This window comes from Tachyglossus aculeatus, chromosome 1 (genome assembly GCF_015852505.1).
Source record: "Tachyglossus aculeatus isolate mTacAcu1 chromosome 1, mTacAcu1.pri, whole genome shotgun sequence".
NCBI classification, from domain to species: domain Eukaryota; kingdom Metazoa; phylum Chordata; class Mammalia; order Monotremata; family Tachyglossidae; genus Tachyglossus; species Tachyglossus aculeatus.
Window position 1 is genome coordinate 91,262,800 of NC_052066.1, and position 24,043 is coordinate 91,286,842.

General features: G+C 49.8%; 1 protein-coding gene across 1 annotated transcript in view; it reads left to right on the forward strand.

Moving 5' to 3' along the window:
* The first annotated feature begins 14,847 nt into the window (after window positions 1-14,847).
* DHX36 (DEAH-box helicase 36) overlaps window positions 14,848-24,043 on the forward strand; it is a 44,313-nt gene continuing 35,117 nt past the window's right edge. The window contains exon 1 of the mRNA XM_038768616.1: window positions 14,848-15,145. Coding sequence (XP_038624544.1) covers window positions 14,933-15,145 — 213 coding nt within the window. The 5' untranslated portion in view covers window positions 14,848-14,932. The remainder of the gene's footprint in view (window positions 15,146-24,043) is intronic.

Genomic DNA, 24,043 nt, shown 5'->3' on the forward strand with positions numbered 1-24,043 from the left:
CTGAATGAACGATCTCCCTGAATGCAGGGATCATGTCTACTATTTCTATTATACTCTCCCAAGCATTTAGTACAGTGCTCTACACACACAATAGCTGCTCAGAACTATTGATCAGCAGTCGACATAAACTCTTTCCCCCCTTCATGTCACCAAGACACACTCAACTTTTCCTTCAAAGCTATCCTACATAGCTACCTCCTCCAGGAAGAATTTCCCTGATTAATTCCCCCACCTCACTGGTCATACCAACCCAACAATCACTTCAGCACTCAAGTAATAATAATAATAATAATAATAAATAACTGCGGTATTTGTTAAGTGCTTACTATGTGCACTGTACTAAGTGCTGAGGTAATAATAATTAATAATTATGGTATTTGTTACTTACTATGTGCCAAGCACTGTTGTAAGCGCTGGGGTAGACACAAGGTAATCAGGTTGTCCCACATGGGGCTCACAGTCTTCATCCCCATTTTACAGATGCGGTAACTGAGGCACCGAGAACATAAGTGACTTACCCAAAGTCACACAGATGACAAATGGCAGAGCTGGAATTAGAACCCACGACCCCTGACTCCCAAGCCTGTGCTCTTTCCTCTCAGCCACACTGCTTCTCTGCAGCATAGACACAAGATAATCTCTGCAGGGTGGATACAAGATAATCAGGTCCCACATGGCTTACAGTCTAACTAGGAGGGAGAACAGGTACTGAATCCCCACTTTTGCAGATGAGGAATCTGCAACGCAGAGAAGTTGCTTGAGTTGTTCACGGTCATTCAGCAGGTAAGTGGCAGAGCCAGGACTGGAACACAAATTCTCTAACTCCCAGGACTGTGCTCTTTCCACCAAGCCGCATGGATTCTCAGTAGTTATGTTTATTTGTTAATTGGTTTCTTTTCCGGGCCTATTTTCTCCCTTTACTGTGCATTAATCACTTTTTGCCCATGCTCCACCCAATAAATTGTAAGTGCCTCAAAGACAGGATTGTGCCCTTTTATGCTGGTTTTGTTCTCAAGGCCCTTACCTAATACAATGTTCTACACCCAGTTGGGAATCAATTATATTGTTGCTACTTCTACACACATGCAAACAACCAGGACGGCAGGTGTGATTCATTTCTGATGATGATGCTTCTGACCATGAGATGTTACGAGTGTCTAATTAGAAGATGGCTAAAGAACAATTCATTCCAATTGCTATACACATAAAGATTTCCCTTTGCCATCCATCTCCCAATGTTTCCAAGCAATGTCTTTCCTTACATCCATCTCCCAATGTTTCCAAGCAACATCTTTCCTTACTGTTCAATCAATCAATCGTATTTATTGAGCTCTTACTATGTGCAGAGCACTTTACTAAGCGCTTGGGAAGTACAAATTGGCAACATATAGAGACAGTCCCTACCCAACAGTGGGCTCACAGTCTAAAAGTCTGTTCCATTCCGTGCTAGTCTGTCCCCTGGAGTTGTTCCCACTGGGTGGCCATGCGCTTTGCACCTAGTAAGTGCTTAATAAATGCTATTATTATTATTATTATTAATGAATCAATCAATGGTATTTATTGAACACCGCATGCTGAACACTGTACAAAGCACTTGGGAGAGTATAGTACGATAGAGTTGGTAGACAAGTTTCCTGCCCACAAAGAGCTTACAGTCTGAAGGCATAAGATATCTGATAATGGGGTTCTTTGTGTCTTTAAAATTTGTGTTGCTCAACCTGATTTTGTGTCCCATTTTTTAATCTCAACATTCTAAAACTATAGCATTTCCTTCTAATGATCTTGACCATCAATCAATCAATCAATCGGATTTATTGAGCACTTACTGTGTGCAGAGCACTGTACTAAGCGCTTGGGAAGTACAAGTTGGCAACATATAGAGACGGTCCCTACCCAACAGCGCGCTCACAGTCTAGAAGGGGGAGGCAGAGAACAAAACAATACATATTAACAAAATAAAATAAATAGAATAGATATGTACAAGTAAAATAAATAAATAAATAAATAATATGGACAAACATATATACATATATACAGGTGCTGTGGGGAAGGGAAGGAGGTAAGGCGGGGGGTGGAGAGGGGGAGGATGGGATCCTAAATAAAATAAATAGAATAGATGTGTACAAGTAAAATAAATGAATAACTAGAGTAATGAATATGTACAAACATATATACATATGTACAGGTGCTGTGGGGAAGAGAAGTGGGTAAGGCGGGGGGGTGGAGAGAGGGAGAAAGGGGTCCTGCCAGGCCAAGTTGTGTTGTGATCAGCATTATCTTTCTTTCACGGTATTTCATAAGCACTTACTTTGTGCCAGGTGTTGTACTAATCACTGGGGTGAGCACAAGCTAATCAGGTTGAACACAGTCCACGTCCCACGTGGGGCTCACAGTCTCAATCCCCATTTTACAGATGAGGTAACTGAGGCACAGAGAAGTGAAGTGACTTGCCCAGGATCACACAGTAGACAAACGGCAGAGCCGGCATTAGAACTCAGATCCGTTTGACTCCTAGACCGGAGCTGTATGTGGTAAGGCTGCACTGCTTCTTCAAGTGTTCAGGAAATAATAATGGCATTTTAAATGCTTACTATGTACCGGGCACTAAACTAAGCACTGGGGTAGATACAAGCTAATCAGGTTGAACACAGTCCCTGTCCCACTTGGGGCTCACAGTCTCAATCCCCATTTCACAGATGAGGTAACGGTGGCCCAGAGAAGTGAAATGACTTGCCCAAAGTCACACAGCTGACAAGTGGTGGAGCCGGGATTTGAACCCACGACCTCTGATTCCCAGGCCCCTGCTCTATCCACTATACCATGCTGCTTCTCTTTGTGGATGTTGTGTGGTTTCTAAGTGACACTGAGGAAGCCAGAGAAGCAGTGTGGCTCAGCGGCAAGAGCCCGGGCTTTGGAGTCAGAGGTCATGGGTTCAAATCCCGGCTCCGCCACTTGTCAGCTGTGTGACTTTGGGCAAGTCATTTCACTTCTCTAGGCCTCTGTTCCCTCATCTGTAAAATGGGGAAGACGACTGTGAGCCCCCCGTGGGACAACCTGATCACCTTGTATCTCCCCCAGTGCTTAGAACATTCATTCAATTGTATTTATTGAGCACTTACTGTGTGCAGGGCACTGTACTAAGAACAGTGCCTTGCACATAGTAAGCACTTAATAAATGCCATTATTATTATTATTATCTGAGAAGGCGAGCTAGGAACCACTGAACACGTAGCTACAGGAGGAAATGGAATCTGCTGCTGGAATCTGCTGGAATCTGCTGGAAGTGGAATCTGCTGCTGAAGCAGCAGCGTGCCTCAGTGGAAAGAGCACGGGCTTTGGAGTCAGAGGTCATGGGTTCGAATTCTGACTCTGCCACATGTCTGCTGTGTGACCTTGGGCAAGCCACTTAACTTATCTGGGCCTCAGTTACCTCACATGTAAAATGGGGATGAAGACTGTGAGCCCCACGTGGGACAACCTGATCACCTTGTATCCCCCCCAGCGCTTCGAACAGTGCTCTGCACATAGTAAGCGCTTAACAAATACCATCATTATTATTATTATTATTATCTGATCCTACCTGCTTTCAGGGGGATTAATGACATCTCTTCTTCATAAAAACTACAAAGCAATGTCCCGATTACTATGTGCTCTGCACGTAGTAAGTGCTCAATAAATATGATTGATGATTCATCTCTTTGACAGTTCACCGTCTGCTACGTTCCTCGTTTTCTCTCTTTAGTATGTTTTCGAAGATTTGTAAATCTAGCATCAGTAACTTGGCACGTTGACGGTATCCAGGAGAATCGGGCTATGGGCTTGGCCCAAGACTAGGGATGGCTGAGGATACCGAGGAGAGAGGAGCGTATCCTCACCAGAGACACTTTACTTGGGGTCTCGAGGCTGCAACTGAAATTTGGGGTTGGTTCTCTCTCCCCTCCACCTCCCTTAGCAGTACTGCCTAGGACTGTGACCCCGCTGTTGGGTAGGGACCGTCTCTATATGTCGCCGACTTGTACTTCCCAAGCACTTAGTACAGTGCTCTGCACACAGTAAGCCCTCAATAAATACGAGTGAATGAATGAATGAATGGAAAGAAGCTGGATCTTGGAGTCGGAGGAAGTGAGTTCTAATCCTGACTCTGCCACCTGCCTGCTGGGTGACCTTGGGCAAGTCACTTAACTTCTCTGTGCCTAAATTTCCTTATCTGTAAAATGGGGATTAAATCGTATTTATTACTCTATTTATTTATTTTACTTGTACATATCTATTCTATTTATTTCATTTTGTTAATATGTTTTGTTTTGTTCTCTTTCTCCCCCTTCTAGACTGTGAGCCCACTGTTGGGTAGGGACCGTCTCTATATGCTGCCAACTTGTACATCCCAAGTGCTTAGTACAGTGCTCTGCACACAGTAAGCCCTCAATAAATACGAGTGAATGAATGAATGAATGGAAAGAAGCTGGATCTGGGAGTTGGAAGAAGTGACTTCTAATCCTGACCCTGCCACCTGCCTGCTGGGTGACCTTGGGCAAGTCACTTAACTTCTCTGTGCCTAAATTTCATTATCTGTAAAATGGGGATAAAATGGTATTTATTACTGTATTTATTTATTTATTTTACTTGTACATATCTATTCTATTTATTTTATTTTGTTGATATGTTTTGTTTTGTTCTCTATCTCCCCCTTCTAGACTGTGAGCCCACTGTTGGGTAGGGACTGTCTCTATATGCTGCCAACTTGTACTTCCCAAGCGCTTAGTACAGTGCTCTGCACACAGTAAGCGCTCAATAAATACGACTGATTAATTGATTGATTGATGTTCATCCTCCCCCTTGGACTGTGAGCCCCCGGGGGGCGGGGGTGGGGGGGGGTAGGGGCAGGAGAGACATGAACTGCGTGTGACCGTATTTTCTTGTATCTACCCCAGTGCTTAGCCCATAGTAAGTGCTTAAAAATAGCACAGTTATCATTCATGTAATGTCCCAAGCTTCTGCTGGATAAAAGGAACCCAGTCATAAGCACCTGTATATATGTATATATGTTTGTACATATTTATTACTCTATTTATTTATTAATTTACTTGTACATATCTATTCTATTTATTTCATTTTGTTAGTATGTTTGGTTTTGTTCTCTATCTCCCCATTTGAGACTGTGAGCCCACTGTTGGGTAGGGACCGTCTCTATATGTTGCCAACTTGTATTTCCCAAGCGCTTAGTACAGTGCTCTGCACACTGTAAGCGCTCAATATATACGATTGATGGATTGATTGATTGATAAGTTTTGGGGAAGAAGGGAAAATAGGAGGGGTTTCTTCGAATGCTTTCGGAACTCTTTAAGAGAGATTTTCAGACGCTCCTATTTTTAAAATGGAACTTGCCATAAGTCATTCTCTAAAATATAGCTGTAGTTTATTTATTATGTCTGTAATTTATTTATGTACATTAACATCTGTCTCCCCCCTCTAGACTGTGAGCTCGTTGTGGGCAGGGAACGTGTCTGTTTGTTGTTATATTGTACTCTCCCAAAATCTTGGTACAATGCTTTGCACACAGTAAGTGCTCAATAAATATGATTGAATGAATGAATAAAAATCAAAATAAAAACAGCCCAAAATGCCTGCTAGAACGTAATCAGTCAATCAATCCATTGTATTTATTGAGCACTTACTAGGTGCAGAGCATTGTACTAAGCACTTGGGATAGTATAATACAACAGAATGTCCCCTGCCTATAGCAAGCTTAAAGCAGCGTGGCTCAGTGGAAAGAGCACGGGCTTTGGAGTCAGAGGTCATGGGTTCAAATCCCGGCTCTGCCAATTGTCAGCTGTGTGACTTTGGGCAAGTCACTTGCCTTCTCTGGGCCTCAGTTCCCTCATCTGTAAAATGGGGATGAAGACTGTGAGTCCTCCGTGGGATAACCTGATCATCTTGTAACCTCCCCAGAGCTTAGAACAGTGCTTTGCACATTGGAAGCGCTTAATAAATGCCATCATTATTAAAAACAAGAAGGGATGAGAATGCTTGCTGCAGGAAGGTTCGGTCCAAGCCAGGTGTTTGTTTCCAGTAGCCCTGGACTCCCATGAAGAGTTTCTTTGATTCAATCAATCAGTCGCTGGTATTTATTGAGTGATAACTGTGGGCAGACCGCTTTATTAATTGATCCATTTCATAGGCTCTAAAGTTCGTTTTAATCCAAACCAATTTGGAGTTGACTAGAAAGCGCTTAACAAATGCCATCATCATCATTATTATTATTGTTTTGAAAAGATCCTGCCACCAGGTAGCCATCAGTGGGCCCGCGACCGGGGATGCTGAGGCAGGAGGGCAGCCCAGGCAACACTTGGTGCTCAGGCCTTTCCCGTTCCCCCTTACCGCCTCTCCCCATGAGAAGCAGCGTGGCTCAGTGGAAAGAGCCAGGACTTTGGAGTCAGAGGTCATGGGTTCAAATCCCTGCTCTGCCAATTGTCAGCTGTGTGACTTTGGGCAAGTCACTTCACTTCTCTGGGCCTTAGTTCCCTCACCTGTAAAACGGGGATGAAGACTGTGAGCCCCATGAGGGACAACCTGATCACCTTGTAACCTCCCCGGCGCTTAGAACAGTGGTTTGCACATAGTAAGCGCTTAATAAATACCATCATTATTAAAAACAAGAAGGGATGAGAATGCTTGCTGAAGGAAGGTTTGGTCAAGCCAGGTGTTTGTTTCCAGTAGCCCTGGATTCCCATGAAGAGTTTCTTTGATTCAGTCAATCAGTCACTGGTATTTATTGAGTGATAACTGTGGGCAGACTGCTTTATTAATTGATCCATTTCATAGGCTCTAAAGTTCGTTTTCATCCAAACCAACTTGGAGTTGACTAGTAAGCGCTTAACAAATGCCATTTTTATTATTATTATTATTGTTATTGTTATTATTATTATTTTGAAAAGATCCTGCCTCCAGGTAGCCATCAGTGGGCCTGCGACCGGGGATGCTGAGGCAGGAGGGCAGCCCAGGCAACACTTGGTGCTCAGGCCTTTCCCGCTCCCCCTTACCGCCTCTCCCCAATCCATCAATTGATCGATCAGTGGTATTTATTGGGCGCTCAGTGTGCACAGATTGGTGTACTGAGCGCTTGGGAGAGGACAAAACTGGTAGATGCCATCCCTGCCCTCAAGGCGCTGACAAGTTTCAGTGTCTCTCTCTCTGTGTCCTGGCCCAGGTTCCCACACCCTGGCCTCCCGGCCCCCATGAAGGGTCTCCTCATGGAGTGAGCAGCGTCGCCCACTCTCCTTCCCGACCCCCGTCCTTCCCTCCCTCCACGGCTCCCTCCCCTTGTCCTTTTCACAGCCCCTCGCCTCGTGCCCCCCTCACCACCATGCCCTTTCCCCACCGGTCGCCCTCTCTCCTCCTCCCCGCCCTTCTCTTCGGTCCCCCTCCCCACTCCTCCCTCCTGCCCCCTGCCCCCATTCATTCATTGAGAAGCAGCGTGGTTCAGTGGAAAGAGCTCGGGCTTTGGAGTCAGGGGTCATGGGTTCGAATCCCAGCTCCGCCACTTGTCAGCTGTTAGACTGTGAGCCCACTGTTGGGTAGGGACTGTCTCTATATGTTGCCAACTTGTACTTCCCAAGTGCTTAGTACAGTGCTCTGCACAAAGTAAGCGCTCAATAAATACAACTGATTGATTGATTGTGACTTTGGGCAAGCCACTTAACATCTCTGTGCCTCAGTTCTCTCATCTGTAAAATAGGGATGAAGACTGTGAGCACCACGTGGGACAACCTGATCACCTTGTATTTACCCCTGCGCTTCGAACTGTGCTTTGCACATAGTAAGCGCTTAATAAATGCCATCATTATTATTCATTCATTCAATCGTATTTATTGAGCACTTACTGTGTGCAGAACACTGTACTAAGTGCTTGGGAAGTACAAGTCGGCAACATAGAGAGACGGTCCCTACCCAACAACGGGCTCACAGTCTAGAAGGGGGAGACAACAAAACAAAACCTGTGGACAGGTGTCAAAATCGTCAGAACAAATAGCATTAAAGCTAGAAGCACATCATTAACAGAATAAGTAGAATAGTAAATATGTACAAGTAAAATAGAGTAATAAATCTGTACAAATACATATATATATACATATATATTCAAGTGCTGTGGGGAGCTCCACCCCCCTGCCCCCAGCTCCTCCCCCCAGGTCCCCCCTTCTCCCAGCTCCTCCTCCTTCCCAGCTCATTCATTCATTCATTCAATTGTATTTATTGAGTGCTTACTGGGTGCAGAGCACTGTACTAAGCGCTTGGGAAGTACAATTTGGCAACATATAGAGACGGTCCCTACCCAACAGTGGGCTCACAGTCTAGAAGGGGGAGACGAAGAACAAAACAAAACATATTAACAGAATAAAATAAATGGAATAAATCTGTACAAGTAAAATAAATAAATAAGTTAAATAAATTAAATAAATAGTAAAATAAATAAATAAGCAAAATAAATAAAGAAATAGTAAAATAAATAATCAAATAAGTAAAATAAATAAATAAGCAAAATAAATAAATTAATTAATAAAATATGTACAAGTAAAATAAAGAGTAATAACTATGTACAAACATATATACATATATACAGGTATGAAGCAGAGTGGCTCAGTGGAAAGAGCACGGGCTTTGGAGTCAGAGGCCATGGATTCAAATCCTGGCCCCGCCACTTGTCAGCTGTGTGACCTTGGGCAAGTCACTTCACTTCTCTGGGCCTCAGTTCCCCCATCCGCAAAGTGGGGATGAAGACTGTGAGCCCCCCGTGGGACAACCCGATCACCTTGTATCCATCCCAGTGCCTAGAACAGGGCCTTGCACACAGCAAGCACCCAACAAACACCAACATTATTATTATTATTATTATTATTATTATTAAATAATAATACTGTAAATAATATTATTATTTTACAGTTGAGGAAACTGAGGCCTGGAGAAGTGAGGTGACTTGCCCAAGGTCACAAAGCAGCTAGGCGGTGGAGGTGGGATTAGAACCCCTGACCTTCTGTCTCCCAGGCCTGGGCTGTAGCCACTAGGCCAAGATGCTGCTCACAGAAGGGTGATCTTGAGGGAGAGGGATGGAGAGGCACCCCCCTTGCCCCCCGACCCACCCTGGACCCCCAGCAGCCCCCCACCGACCCTCACCGGGCCTCATCCTTGGGCTGTCTGGGGGCCGGGGCAACGATCTTTTAGACTGTGAGCCCACTGTTGGGTAGGGACTGTCTCTATATGTTGCCAACTTGTACTTCCCAAGCGCTTAGTACAGTGCTCTGCACACAGTAAGCGCTCAATAAATACGATTGATTGATTGATCCGGGGCTGGGCGGTCAGCACCACCTCCCCCAGGCTGGCCTCCACCATGATGTTCCGGATGATGTTCTCCAGCAGTGATTCCAACAGCTTCCCGAAGGCCGGCATCCCCTGCCCCCCCAGCTCCTCCCCCCAGATCCCCCCGTCCCCCAGCTTCTCCTCCCTTTCCTCCCAGCACCTCCCCCCAGCTCTACCTCCCCCTCACCCCAGCACCTCAATCAATCAATCAATCAATCAATTGTATTTATTGAGCACTTACTGTGTGCACAGCACTGTACTAAGTGCTTGGGAAGTACAAGTTGTCAACACATAGAGATGGCCCCTACCCAACAGTGGGCTCACAGTCTAGAAGGGGGAGACAGAGAACAAAACAAAACATATTAACAAAATAAATAGAATAGATATGTACAAGTAAAATAGAGTAATAAATACGTACAAACATATATACATATATATACAGGTGCTGTGGGGAAGGGAAGGAGGTAAGGCGGGGGGTGGAGAGGAGGAGGAGGGGGAGAGGAAGGAGGGGGCTCAGTCTGGGAAGGCCTCCTGGAGGAGGTGAGCTTTCAGTAGGGCCTTGAAGGGAGGAAGAGAGCTAGTTTGGCAGATGTGGGGAGGGAGGGCATTCCAGGCCAGGGGGAGGACGTGGGCCGGGGGTCGACGGCGGGATAGGCGAGAACGAGGCACGGTGAGGAGATTAGCGGCAGAGGAGCAGAGGGTGAGGGCTGGGCTGGAGAAGGAGAGAAGGGAGGTGAGGTAGGAGGGGGCGAGGTGATGGACAGCCTTGAAGCCCAGGGTGAGGAGTTTCTGCCTGACGCGCAGATTTGATTGGTAGCCACTGGAGATTTTTGAGGAGGGGAGTAATATGCCCAGAGCATTTCTGGACAAAGACAATCCGGGCAGCGGCATGAAGTATGGATTGAAGTGGGGAGAGACAAGAGGATGGGAGATCGGAGGGGAGGCTGATACAGTAGTCCAGACGGGATAGGATGAGAGCTTAAATGAGCGGGGTAGCGGTTTGGATGGAGAGGAAAGGGCGGATCTTGGCAATGTTGAGGAGCTGAGACCGGCAGGTTTTGGTCACGGCTTGGATGTGAGGGGTGAATGAGAGAGCGGAGTCGAGGATGACACCAAGGTTGCGGGCTTGTGAGACGGGAAGGATGGTAGTGCCGTCAACAGTGATGGGAAAGTCAGGGAGAGGGCAGGGTTTGGGAGGGAAGACAACGAGTTCAGTCTTGGACATGTTGAGTTTTAGGTGGCGGGCAGACATCCAGATGGAGATGTCCTGAAGGCAGAAGGAGGTGCGAGCCTGGAGAGAGGGGGAGAGAGCAGGGGCAGAGATGTAGATCTGGGTGTCATCAGCATAGAGATGATAGTTGAAGCTGTGGGAGTGAATGAGGTCACCAAGGGAGTGAGTGTAGATCGAGAACAGAAGGGGACCAAGCACTGAACCTTGGGGAACCCCCACAGTGGAAGAATGGGAGGGGGAGGAGGAGCCTGCAAAAGAGACTGAGAATGAACCACCGGAGAGATAAGAGGAGAACCAGGAGAGGACGGAGTCTGTGAAGCCAAGGTCAGATAGCGTGTTGAGGAGAAGGGGGTGGTCCATAATGTCGAAGGCAGCTGAGAGGTCGAGGAGGATTAGGACAGAGTATGAGCCGTTGGATTTGGCAAGCAGGAGGTCATTGGTGACATTTGAGAGGGCGGTTTCCGTGGAATGAAGGGGACGGAAGCCAGAGTGGAGGGGGTCGAGGAGAGAGTTGGTGTGAGGAATTCGAGGCAGCGCGTGTAGCCGACTCGTTCAAGGAGTTTGGAAAGTAATGGTAGGAGGGAGATGGGGCGATAACTAGGTGAGGTGGGGTCGAGATGGTTTTTTAAGAATGGGAGTGACATGGGCATGTTTGAAGGCAGAGGGGAAGGAACCAGTGGAGAGTGAGCGGTTGAAGATGGAAGTTAAGGAGGGGAGGAGGGACAGAGTGAGAGATTTCATGAGATGAGAGGGAATGGGGTCAGAAGCACAGGTGGCCAGAGTAGCACTTGAGAGGAGGGAGGAGAGCTCCTCTGAGGATACTGCTGGGAAGGATGGGAGAGTAGCAGAGAGCGTTGAGAGCCGGGGGGTTGGAGAAGGGGGTGGGGGAGTGACTTTGGGGAGGTCGGACCTGATGGATTTGATTTTATTAATGAAGTAGGAGGCCAGATCGTTGGGGGTGAGGGAAGGAGGAGGGGGAGGAACCGGGGGCCTGAGAAGGGAGTTGAATGTATGGAAGAGCTGACTGGGATGATGGGTATGGGTGTCAGTAAGGGAGGAGAAATAGTTTTGTCTGGCAGAGGAGAGGGCTGAGTCGAGGCAGGAAAGGATAAACCTGAAGTGAACGAGGTTGGCATGGCGTTTAGACTTTCGCCAGCAGCGTTCGGCAGCTCTAGCATAAGAGTGAAGGAGGCAGACAGTGGCAGCGATCCAGGGCTGTGGGTCAGTGGTACGAGAGCGGCGAAGGGAAAGGAGAGCGAGTGAGTCTAGCTGAGTAGAAAGGGTAGAGTTGAGAGCAGTAAACTGATCATCAAGACTGGGCAGAGAGGAGAGGGAGGCGAGGTGGGGTGTGAGGCGCTCAGAAAGACGGATGGGGTCAAGAGAGTGGAGATCTCTGTGAGGGAGTAATATGGATTTACAGGGGAAAGGAGTGTGAGTGAGGAGGCAGGTGAGAAGATTATGATCAGAGAGAGGGATTTCAGAGTTGGTGAGGGTGGACACAGGGCAGCGGTAGGAGATGATGAGGTCGAGGGTATGACCAAGTTGGTGAGTGGGTGAGGTGGGGTGGAGCAAGAGGTCGGCAGCGTTGAGGAGAGATAGAAGGCGGGCGGCAGAGGAGTCATCAGGGATATCCATGTGGATGTTGAAGTCTCCGAGGATCAGAGTGGACATGGAAAAGGAGAGAAGGAAGGCGAGGAAGGGGTCAAAATCGTTAAAGAAGTTGGAGGTGGGGCTGATAGATGAGGGCTACAAGAATCTGGAGGGGGTGGTAGAGGCGAATAATGTGGGCTTCAAAGGAAGGGAAGAAAAGGGAAGGGGGAGGAGGGATAGTGCAAAAGCGACATTGGGGGGTGAGAAGGAAACCGACACCTTCTCCTTTTCCTGTGAGTCTGGGGGAGTGGGAGAAGAAGGAGAGGCCTCCTCTGGAGAGAGCAGCAGAAGAGACCGTGTCGTCCGGAGACAGCCGTGTTTCAGTTAGGGTGAGGAGGAGGAGGAGGAGGAGGAGGAGGAGGAGGAGGAAGAGGAGGAGGAGGAGTAGAGAGCTGGAAAGGAATAGGTCCAGGATGAAAGGGAGCTTACTTAGAACGGAGAGGGGGGCGGGGGGGGCTCCCCCTCCCCCCCAGCTCTGCCCCCCTCCTCCCCCTGCCCCCAGCTCCTCCCCCTGCCCCCAGCTCCCCCCTTCCCTCAGCTCCTGTCCCCAGCACTTCCTCCCCCTCCCCCCAGCTCCCCTTCCCCTCAGCTTCTCCCCCTGTCCCCAGCACCTCCTCCCCCTCCCCCAGCCCCCCTCCCCTTAGTTCCCCCCTTCCCTCAGCTCCTCCCCCCCCGCTCCTCCTTCCGCTCCCCCAGGTCCTCCTCCCCCTCCCAAGAGCTCCCCCCACCAGCACCTCCTCCCCCTCCCCCCAGCTCCCCCGTTCCCTCAGCTCCTCCTCCTCCCCCCAGCTCCCCCATTCCCTCAGCTCCTCCCCCTTCCCTCAGATCCCCCCAGCTCCCCATTCCCTCAGCTCCTCCCCTTCCCTCAGATCCTCCCAGCTTCCCCTTCCCTCCTCCCCCCAAGCTCCCCCCTTCCCTCAGCTCCTCCCCTTCCCTCAGATCCTCCCAGCTTCCCCTTCCCTCCTCCCCCCAAGCTCCCCCCTTCCCTCAGCTCCTCCCCTTCCCTCAGATCCTCCCAGCTCCCCCTTCCCTCCTCCCCCCCAGCTCCCCCTTCCCTCAGATCCTCCCCCTGCCCCCAGCTCCCCCTCCCCCCCAGCTCCTCCCCCTCCCCCAGCTCCTCCTCCCCCTAGTTCCCCGTTCCCTCAGCTCCTCCCCCTCGCACCTCTTCCCCCTGCTCCCCCGCTCCTCCTTCTGCTCCCCCCAGCTCCCCCTCCCCCAGCTCCTTCCCCTCCCCCCAGCTCCCCCTTCCCTCAGCTCCCCCTTCCCTCAGCTCCCCCTTCCCTCCTCTCCCTCCCCCCAGCTCCCCCGTTCCCTCAGCTCCTCCCCCTCCCCCTAGTTCCCCCTTCCCTCAGCTCCTCCCCCTCGCACCTCTTCCCCCTGCTCCCCCGCTCCTCCTTCTGCTCCCCCCAGCTCCCCCATTCCCTCAGCTCCTCCCCCTTCCCTCAGATCCCCCCTTCCCTCAGCTCCCCCCTCCTCCCAGCTCCCCCTTCCCTCAGCTCCCCCTTCCCTCCTCTCCCTCCCCCAGCTCCCCCGTTCCCTCAGCTCCTCCCCCTCCCCCTAGTTCCCCCTTCCCTCAGCTCCTCCCCCTCGCACCTCTTCCCCCTGCTCCCCCGCTCCTCCTTCTGCTCCCCCAGCTCCCCCTTCCTTCAGCTCCTCCCCCTCGCACCTCTTCCCCCTGCTCCCCCGCTCCCCCTTCTGCTCCCCCAGCTCCCCCTTCCCTCAGCTCCTCCCCCTCACACCTCTTCCCCCTGCTCACCGGCTCTTCCTTCTGCTCCCCCAGCTCCCCCTTCCCTCAGCTCCTCCCCTTCGCATCTCTTCCCCCTGCTCCCCCGCTCCCCCTTCCCTCCTCCCCTTTTCCCCAGCTCCCCCGTTCCCTCAGCTCCTCCCCCAGCTCCCCCTCCCCCTAGTTCCCCCTTCCCTCAGCTCCTCCCTCTCCCCCAGCTCCTCCTCCCCCTCCTCCCAGCTCCCCATTCCCTCAGCTCCCCCTTCCCCCCTCCCCCTCAGCTCCCCCGTTCCCTCAGCTCCTCCCCCTCCCCCAGCTCCCCCCTTCCCCCAGCTCCCCCTTCCCTCAGCTCCCCCCCTTCCCCCAGCCCCCCCCTTCCCCCAGCTCCCCCCCCCGCCCCAGCCCCTCCTCAATCCATCAATCCATCCATCCATCAACCGCATTTATTGAGCGCCTACTGCGCGCGGAGCGCCGTACTGAGCGCTGGGGAAGTCCAAGCCGGCACCACAGAGAGACGGTCCCTACCCCCCAGCGGGCTCACAGTCTAAACGGGGGAGACGGAGAACAAAACCACACGCACCAACGGAATGAAATAAATAGAATAGGTAGGTGCGAGTAAAATAAATAAATAATAGAGTAATAAATCGGTACAAACATCTACACAGCTGCTGTGGGGAAGGGAAGATGGGGGGGGGGGATGGAGAGGGGGATCAGCCCCTCCCCCCGCCCGTCCTCGCGCTCCCTGCTCCGCGCAGGCGCGTCCCCTCAGCCCGGCGCGCGCCCCCCTCTCCCCCTCCCACGCGGCAGGCGGGCGGCGTCGGGGCCTCGCGCGCATGCGCGCGCATCGCGTGGCCGCCGGGGCGGGCCGCCATCTCGGCCGGCTGAGGGGAGCTGGGTCCCGGCCGGCAGCCGGACCGACGGCCCGCCGCGACAACGACAGCGACAACGACAAGGCCGCCGCCATCGCCGCCGCCGCCATGAGCTACGAGCGCCGGCACGGCTGGGGCCGCCGGGGAGGGTCCGGGCCGGGGGCCGGACCGGAGCCGGGCCCGGGCCCGGGCCCAACGGCCGGCGGGGGCCGGGGCGGCGGGGGCCGCGGCCGCCATCCCGGCCACCTCAAGGGCCGCGAGATCGGGCTGTGGTACGCCAGGAAGCAGGGCCAGAAGACCAGGGAGGCCGACAGGCAGGAGGTAACCCTCATCATTCTCATTATTATTAGTCGTTATTATTAGTCAAGCAGCGTGGATCGGTGGAAATCAATCAATCAATCGTATTTATCGAGCGCTTCCTGTGTGCAGAGCGCCGTACTAAGCGCTTGGGAAGTCCAAGTCGGCGACGCGTAGAGACGGTCCCTCCCCGACAGCGGGCTCACAGGCTAGAAGGGGGAGACAAGGAACAAAACCCAACATACTGACAAGATAAAATAAATAGAATAGATATCATCATCATCAGTCGTATTTATTGAGCGCTTACTATGTGCAGAGCACTGTACTAAGCGCTTGGGAAGTCCAAATTGGCAACATGTAGAGACAGTCCCTACCCAACAGTGGGCTCACAGTCTAGAAGGGGGAGACAAGGAACAAAACCAAACATACTGACAAGATAAAATAAATAGAATAGATATGTACAAGTCATCATCATTCATTATTATTAGGGAAGCAGCGTGACTCGGTGGAAATCAATCAATCGTATTTATTGAGCGCTTACTGTGTGCAGAGTGCCGTACTAAGCGCCTGGGAAGCACAAGTCGGCAACACGTAGAGACCGTCCCTACCCGACAGCGGGCCCACAGTCTAGAAGGGGGAGACGGAGAACAAAACCAAACATACTGACAAGATAAAATAAATGGAATAGATATCATCATCATCAATCGTATTTATTGAGCGCTTACTATGTGCAGAGCACTGTACTAAGCGCTTGGGAAGCCCAAATTGGCAACATATAGAGACAGTCCCTACCCAACAGTGGGCTCACAGTCTAAAAGGGGGAGACAGAGAACAAAACCAAACATACTAACAAAATAAAATGAATAGAATAGATAGGTACAAGTAAGATAAATAAATAGAGTAATAAATATGTACAAACATGTATACGTAGATACAGGTGCTGTGGGGAAGGGGAGGAGGTAAGGTGGGGTGGGGGGGAGGGGGAGAGGAAGGAAGGAGCTCAGTCTGGGAAGGCCGGAGAAGCAGCGTAGCCTAGGGGTTGGAGTTCAGGCCTGGGAGCCGGAAGGACCCGGGTTCTGATTCCGCCTCGGCCCCTTGTCTGCCTGGGCAAGTCACTTCTCCAGGCTTTGGAGTCCGAGGTCGTGGGTTCGAATTCCGGCCCCGCCACCTGTCGGCTGTGTGACCTTGGGCAAGTCGCTTCACTCCTCTGAGCCTCGGTGCCCTCATCTGGAAAATGGGGATGAAGACTGTGAGCCCCCGTGGGACAACCTGATCACCCTGAAACCGCCCCAGCTGTTAGAACAGTGCTTTGCACACAGTAAGCGCTTAATAAATCCCATCATCATCATCATCATTATTATTATTATTATTATTATTATTCTCCACGTGGTTACTCTTACGGTCTCTCCTTCTCCAGCCCAGCCCGCACCCTCCACTCCTCTGCCGCTAATCTCCTCACCGTGCCTGGTTCTCGCCTGTCCCGCCATCAAACCCTGGCCCACGTCCTCCCCCTGGCCTGGAATAATAAAAATGGCATTTATTAAGCGCTTACTATGTGCAGAGCACTGTTCTAAGCGCTGGGGAATTTACAAGGTGATCAGGTTGTCCCACGTGGGGCTCACAGTCTTCATCCCCATTTTACAGATGAGGGAACTGAGGGCCAGAGAAGTTAAGTGACTTGCCCAAAGTCACACAGTTGACAAGTGGTGGAGCCGGGATTTGAACCCTTGACCTCGGACTCCAAAGCCCGGGCTTTTTCCACTGAGCCATGCTGCTTCTCTCAAATGGAATGCCCTCCCTCTGCCCATCCGCCAAGCTAGCTCTCTTCCTCCCTTCAAGGCCCTACTGTGAGCTCACCTCCTCCAGGAGGCCTTCCCACACTGAGCCCCCTCCTTCCTCTCCCCCTCGTCCCCCTCTCCATCCCCCCATCTTACCTCCTTCCCTTCCCCACATCACCTGTATATACGTATATATGTTTGTACATATCTATTACTCTATTTATTTTACTTGTACCTATCTATTCTATTTATTTTATTTTGTTAGTATGTTTGGTTTTGTTATCTGTCTCCCCCTTTTAGACTGTGAGCCCACTGTTGGGTAGGGACTGTCTCTATATGTTGCCAACTTGTACTTTCTAAGCGCTTAGTACAGTGTTCTGCACACAGTAAGTGCTCAATAAATACGATTGATTGGTTGATATTTATTACTCTATTTTACTTGTACATATCTATTCCATTTATTTTATTGTGTTAGTATGTTTGGTTTTGTTCTCTGTCTCCCCCTTTTAGACTGTGAGCCCACTGTTGGGTAGGGACTGTCTCTATATGTTGCCGACTTATACTTCCCAAGCGCTTAATACAGTGCTCTGCACACAGTAAGCGCTCAATAAATACGATTGATTGATTGCTATTTATTGCTCTATTTATTTATTTTACTTGTACATATCTATTCCATTTATTTTATTTTGTTAGTATGTTTGGTTTTGTTCTCTGTCTCCCCCTTTTAGACTGTGAGCCCACTGTTGGGTAGGGACCAGCTCTACATGTTGCCAACTTGTACTTCCCAAGCGCCTAGTACAGTGCTCTGCCCACAGTAAGCGCTCAATAAATACGATTGATTGATTTATTATGGTCGTTACCATTGTGGGGAGCAGCGTGGGTCGGCGGAAAGAGCCAGGGCTTTGGAGTCGGACAGGTCGTGGGTTCAAATCGCAACTCGCACTTCCCGAACACTTGGCACAGTCCTGTGCGCACAGTAAAGCGCTCAGTAAATACGATCGAATGAATGAATGAAGGAATCCCTTCTCCGCCACTTCGCTGTGTGACTTTGGGCAGGCCACTTCACTTCTCTGGGCCTCGGTTCCCTCATCTGTAAAATAATAATAACGATGGCATTTCTTAAGCGCTTACCATTTTCATTCATCCATTCAATCGTACTTATTGAGCACTTACTGTGTGCAGAGTACTGTACTAAAGCTCTTGGGAAGAACAAGTTGGCAACATCTAGAGACGGTCCCTACCCAATAGCAGGCTCACAGTCTAGAAGGGGGAGACAGAGAACAATGTGCAGAGCGCTGTTCATTCATCCATTCAATCGCATTTATTGAGCACTTACTGTGTGCAGAGCACTGGACTAAGGGCTTGGGAACAACAAGTTGGCAACACATTCATTTATTCAATCGTATTGAGCGCTTACTGTGTGCAGAGCACTGTACTAAGCGCTTGGTAAGAACAAGTTGGCAACACATTCATTCATTCATTTATTCAATCGTATTGAGCGCTTACTGTGTGCAGAGCACTGTACTAAGCTCTTGGGAAGAACAAGTTGGCAACACATTCATTCAATCGTATTTTTTGAGCACTTACTGTGTGCAGAGCACTGTCCGAAGCACTTGGGAAGAACAAGTTGGCAACATTCATTCATTCATTCAATCATATTTATTGAGCGCTTACTGTGTGCAGAGCACTGGACTAAGCACTTGGGAAGGACAAGTTGGCAACATATAGAGACGGTCCCTACCCAACAGCAGGCTCACAGTCTAGAAGGGGGAGACAGACAACAAAACCAAACTTATTAATAAAATAAGTAGAATAAATATGTACAAGTAAAATAGAGTAATAAATATGTACAACCATATATACATTCATTCAATCGTATTTATTGAATGTTTATTGTGTGCAGAGCACTGTACTAAGCGCTTGGGTAGTACAAGTCGGCAACATATAGAGACGGTCCCTACCCAACAGCGGGCTCACAGTCTAGAAGGGGGAGACAGACAACAAAACAAAACATATTAACAAAATAAAATAAATAGAAAAAATATGTACAAGTAAAATAAATAGAGTGATAAATATGTACAAACATGCATTTATTCATTCAGTCATATTTATTGAGCGCTTACTGGGTGCAGAGCACTGTACTAAGCACTTGGGAAGTACAAGTTGGCAACAGATAGAGACGGTCCCTGCCCAACAGTGGGCTCACAGTCTAGAAGAAGGAGTGGAGATGCCGGGATTGAACCCGGGGCCTCGTACATGCGAAGCATGCGCTTACCACTGAGCTACATCCCCCCCGTTATTATTATTGGTGTTATGAAGCATTGTGGCTCAGTGGAAAGAGCCCGGGCTTTGGAGTTAGAGGTCATGGGTTCAAATCCCGGCTCCGCCAATTGTCAGCTGTGTGACTTTGGGTAAGTCACTTCTCTGGGCTTCAGTTACCTCATCTGTAAAATGGGAATGAATAATAATAATAATGACGGTATTTTTAAGCGCTTACTATGTGCAAAGCACTGTTCTAAGCTCTGGGGCGGTTCCAAGGTGATCAGGTTGTCCCACAGGGGGCTCACAGTCTTAATCCCCATTTTACAGATGAGGTAACTGAGGCACAGAGAAGTGACTTGACCCTAAGCCGCACAGTTGGCAATTGGCAGAGCCGGGATTTGAACCCATGACCTCTGACTCTTTTCCACTGAGCCATGAAGACTGTGAGCCCCCGTTGGACAACCTGATCACCTTGTAACCGCCCCAGCGCTTAGAACAGTGCTTTGCACATAGTAAGCACTTAATAAATGCCATCTTTATTATTATTATTATTATTATTATGATCGTTATTGTTGTGGGAAGCAGCGTGGCTCAGCAGAAGGAGCCCGGGCTTTGGAGTCAGAGGTCGTGGGTTCAAATCCCGGCTCTGCCACTTAGCCGTGTGACCTTGGGCGAGTCATTTCACTTCTCTGGGCCTCAGTTACCTCATCTGTAAAATAATAATAAATAACGATGGCATTTATTAAGCGCTTACTATGTGCAAAGCACTATTCATTCATTCATTCAATCGTATTTATTGAGCGCTTACTGTATGCAGAGCACTGTACTAAGCGCTTGGGAAGAACAAGTTGGCAATACATTCATTCCTTCAATCGTATTTATTGAGCGCTTACTGTGTGCCGAGCACTGTACTAAGCACTTGGGGAGAACAAGTTGGCAACACATTCATTCATTCAATCGTATTTATTGAGCGCTTACTGTGTGCAGAGCACTGTACTAAGCGCTTGGGAAGAACAAGTTGGCAACATATAGAAACGGTCCCTACCCAACAGCGGGCTCACAGTCCAGAAGGGGGAGACAGACAACAAAACAAAACATACTAACAAAGTAAAATAAATAGAATAGTAAATATGTACAAGTAAAATAAATAGAGAAATAAATATGTATCAAACATATATGCATATATACAGGTGCTGTGGGGAAGGGAAGGAGGTAAGGCGGGGTGGGGAAGGGGAGAGGAAGGAAGGGGCTCAGTGTGGGAAGGCCTCCTGGAGGAGGTGAGCTCTCAGTAGGGCCTTGAAGGGAGGAAGAGAGATAGTTTGGTGGATGGGCGGAGGGAGGGCATTCCGGGCCCGGGGGAGGACGTGGGCCGGGGGTCGATGGCGGGACAGGCGAGAGCGAGGTACGGTGAGGAGATCAGCGGCGGAGGAGCGGAGGGTGCGGGCTGGGCTGGAGAAGGAGAGAAGGGAGGTGAGGTAGGAGGGGGCGAGGTGATGGACAGCCTTGAAGCCGAGGGTGAGGAGTTTTTGCCTGAGTTTTTGTCCCAGGTCGTGGGGTCAAATCCCGGCTCTGCCACTTAGCTGTGTGACCTTGGGCAAGGCATTTCACTTTCCTGGGCCTCAGTTCCCTCATCTGTAAAATAATAATAATAATAATGATGATGGCATTTCTTAAGCACTTAAAATGTGCAAAGCACTGTTATAAGCGCTGGGGGGGTTCCAAGGTGATCAGGTTGTCCCACGGGGGGCTCACAGTCTTAATCCCCATTTTACAGATGAGGTAACTGAGGCACAGAGAAGTGAAGTGACTTGCCCGAAGTCACTCAGCTGACAATTGGCGGAGGGGATTAAGACCCTGAGCCCCATGTGGGGCAACCTCATTACCTTGTAACCTCCCCAGCGCTTGGAACAGTGCTTGGCACATAGTAAGTGCTTAACAAATGCCATTATTATTATTATTATTATGTGTACTAATCCTGTTGTATTCTCCCAAGCACTTAGCCCAGCGCTCTGAACAAAGTAAGTGTTAAAATTAATGCTAATCATTGGTTAACACTTAGAGCACTGTACTGAGATTTTGGGGAGAGAACAATACAATAGAATTAGTAGTGACGGCATTTATTAGACATGATCGCTGCCCTCATCATCATCAATCGTATTTATTGAGCGCTTACTATGTGCAGAGCACTGTACTAAGCACTTGGGAAGTACAAATTGGCAACATATAGAGACAGTCCCTACCCAACAGTGGGCTCACAGTCTAGAAGAGGAGATGGATATTAAAGACAGACAACCTTATCACCTTGTAGACTCCCCAGTTCTTAGAACAGTGCTTTGCACATAGTAAGCACTTAATAAATGCCATTATTATAATTATTATTGTTACCCCCGCTCCTCGCCATCCATCCGCCCGCTGGGCCTCGGCTCGGGCGTGGCCCAGGAGCAAGAGCCCGGCTTGGGAGTCAAAGGGCGTGGGTTCTGATCCTGTCTCCTCCACTTCATCATCATAATAATAATAATTTTGGTATTAGGCGCTTACTCTGTGCCAAGCACTGTTCCAAGCGCAGGGGACAATACAGGGTAATCAGGTGGTCCCACGCGGGGCTCACACTGGTAATCCCCATTTTCCAGATGACGTCACTGAGGCGTTGAAGTGACGTCCCCAAGGTCACACAGCAGACAAATGGCAGAGCCGGGATTAATAAGAATGATTTTGGTATTTGTTAAGCTCTGGGGGAGATATAAGGTGATCAGGTTGTCCCACGTGGGGCTCACAGTCTTCATCCCCGTTTTCCAGATGAGGTCACTGAGGCACAGAAAAATGAAGTGACGTGCCCAAAGTCACACAGCAGACAAGGGGCGGAGGCAGGATTAATAATAATAATTTCGGTATTTGTTAAGAGCTCACTATGTTCCAAGCCCTGTTCTAAGCGCTGGGGGTGGTACAAGGTAATCAGGTTGTCCCACATGGGGCTCACACTTTTAACCCCTATTTTACAGATGAGGTAACTGAGGCACAGAGAAGCACAGTGACGTGCCCAAGGTCACACAGCAGACGAGTGGCGGAGGTGGAATTAGAACCCACGTCCTCTGACTCCCAAGCCTGCGCTCTTGCCACTAAGCCACTTAGCAGCCGACTGACGGGTCGGTATGTGTTAAGCAGTTACTATGTGCCAAGCACTGCTCTAAGCGCTGGGGGAGATCCACGGTCATCAGGTTGTCCCACGTGGGGGTCTCGGCCTTCATTGGAAGCAGCGTGGCTCAGTGGGAAGAGCGCGGGCTTGGGAGTCAGGGGTCGTGGGTTCTAATCCCGGCTCAGCTGTGTGACGTTGGGCAAGTCACTTCATTTCTCTGGGCCTCAGTTATCTCATCTGGAAAATGGGGGTGAAGACTGGGAGCCCCACGTGGGACAACCTGATCACCTTGTGTCATCCCCCCCCTCCCAGTGCTTAGAACAGTGCTTGGCACATAGTAAGTGCTTAGCAAATAACATGATTATTATTGCTATTATTATTTTACATCATTTTACATCATTCATTTTACATCCCCACTTTACAGATGAGGTAATCTCCATCTGTAAAATGAGGATGAAGACTGAGCCCCAACAGCACTTAACAGATACCATCATTATGATTACTACCTTGAGCCCCAGGGGCCAAATTAACCTGAGGGCCACCCACCCCAGGGAAGGATCATGGGCAGCCCCCGGGGGAGGGCCGGGACACCCCCCCAAACCCCCCTTGCCTGCCTTTGCAGTAATAATAATAATAATAATAATAATGGTATTTGTGAAGCACTTATTATGTGCAAAGCACTGTTCTAAGCGCTGGGGTTGATACAGGGTAATCAGCTTGTCCCACGTGGGGCTCACAATCTTCAGTCCCGTTTTACAGATGAGGGAACTGAGGTACAGATTAGCTAATCGGCTTGCCCAAGGTCACACAACAGACGAGTGGTGGAGCAGGGATTAGAACCCACATCCTCTGACTCATTCATTCAGTCGTATTTATTGAGCGCTTACTGTGTGCAGAGCACTGTACTAAGCACTTGGGAAGTACAATTCAGTGACAGATAGAGACGGTCCCTACCCAACAACGGGCTCACAGTCTAGATGGGGGGAGATGGACAATACATCAAGTAGACCAGCAGCAATAGCATCAAAATAGATAAGTAGAATTATATTTACATCATTAATAAAATAAATAGACTAATAAATCTGTACATATATACCCAAGTGCTGTGGGGTGGGGAAGGGGGTAGAGCAGAGGGAGGGAGTCGGGGCGATGGGGGCGGAGAGGAGCAGAGGGAAGCCGGGCCGGGGGGGAGGCTCAGTCTGGGAAGGCCTCCTGGAGGAGGTGAGCTCTCAGTAAGGCTTTGAAGGGAGGAAGAGAGCTAGTTTGGCGGATGGGCGGAGGGAGGGCATTCCGGGCCCGGGGGAGGACGTGGGCTGGGGGTCGATGGCGGGGCAGGCGAGAACGAGGCACGGTGAGGAGATTGTGAGCCTGCTGTTGGGTAGGGACTGTCTCTGTGTTGCCGACTTGCACTTCCCAAGCGCTTAGTACAGTGCTCTGCACACAGTAAGTGCTCAATAAATATGATTGATTGGTTGATTAGCGTCGGCAGAGGAGCGGAGTGTGCGGGCTGGACTGGAGAAGGAGAGAAGGGAGGTGAGGTAGGAAGGGGCGATGGGATGGAGAGCTCTGAAGCCAAGAGTGAGGAGTCCAAGCCCGTGCTCTTGCCACTGAGCCACGTTCTCTCCTTGTTTTGGGGTAGTGTCTCGTCCTTCAGTCGGAGAAGTGTTTTGGAATTTCTGGCCAGCCACATCATGCCATCATGCACTGCATTTATTCATCCCGCCCAATCCCAGCTCCGCCACTCGTCTG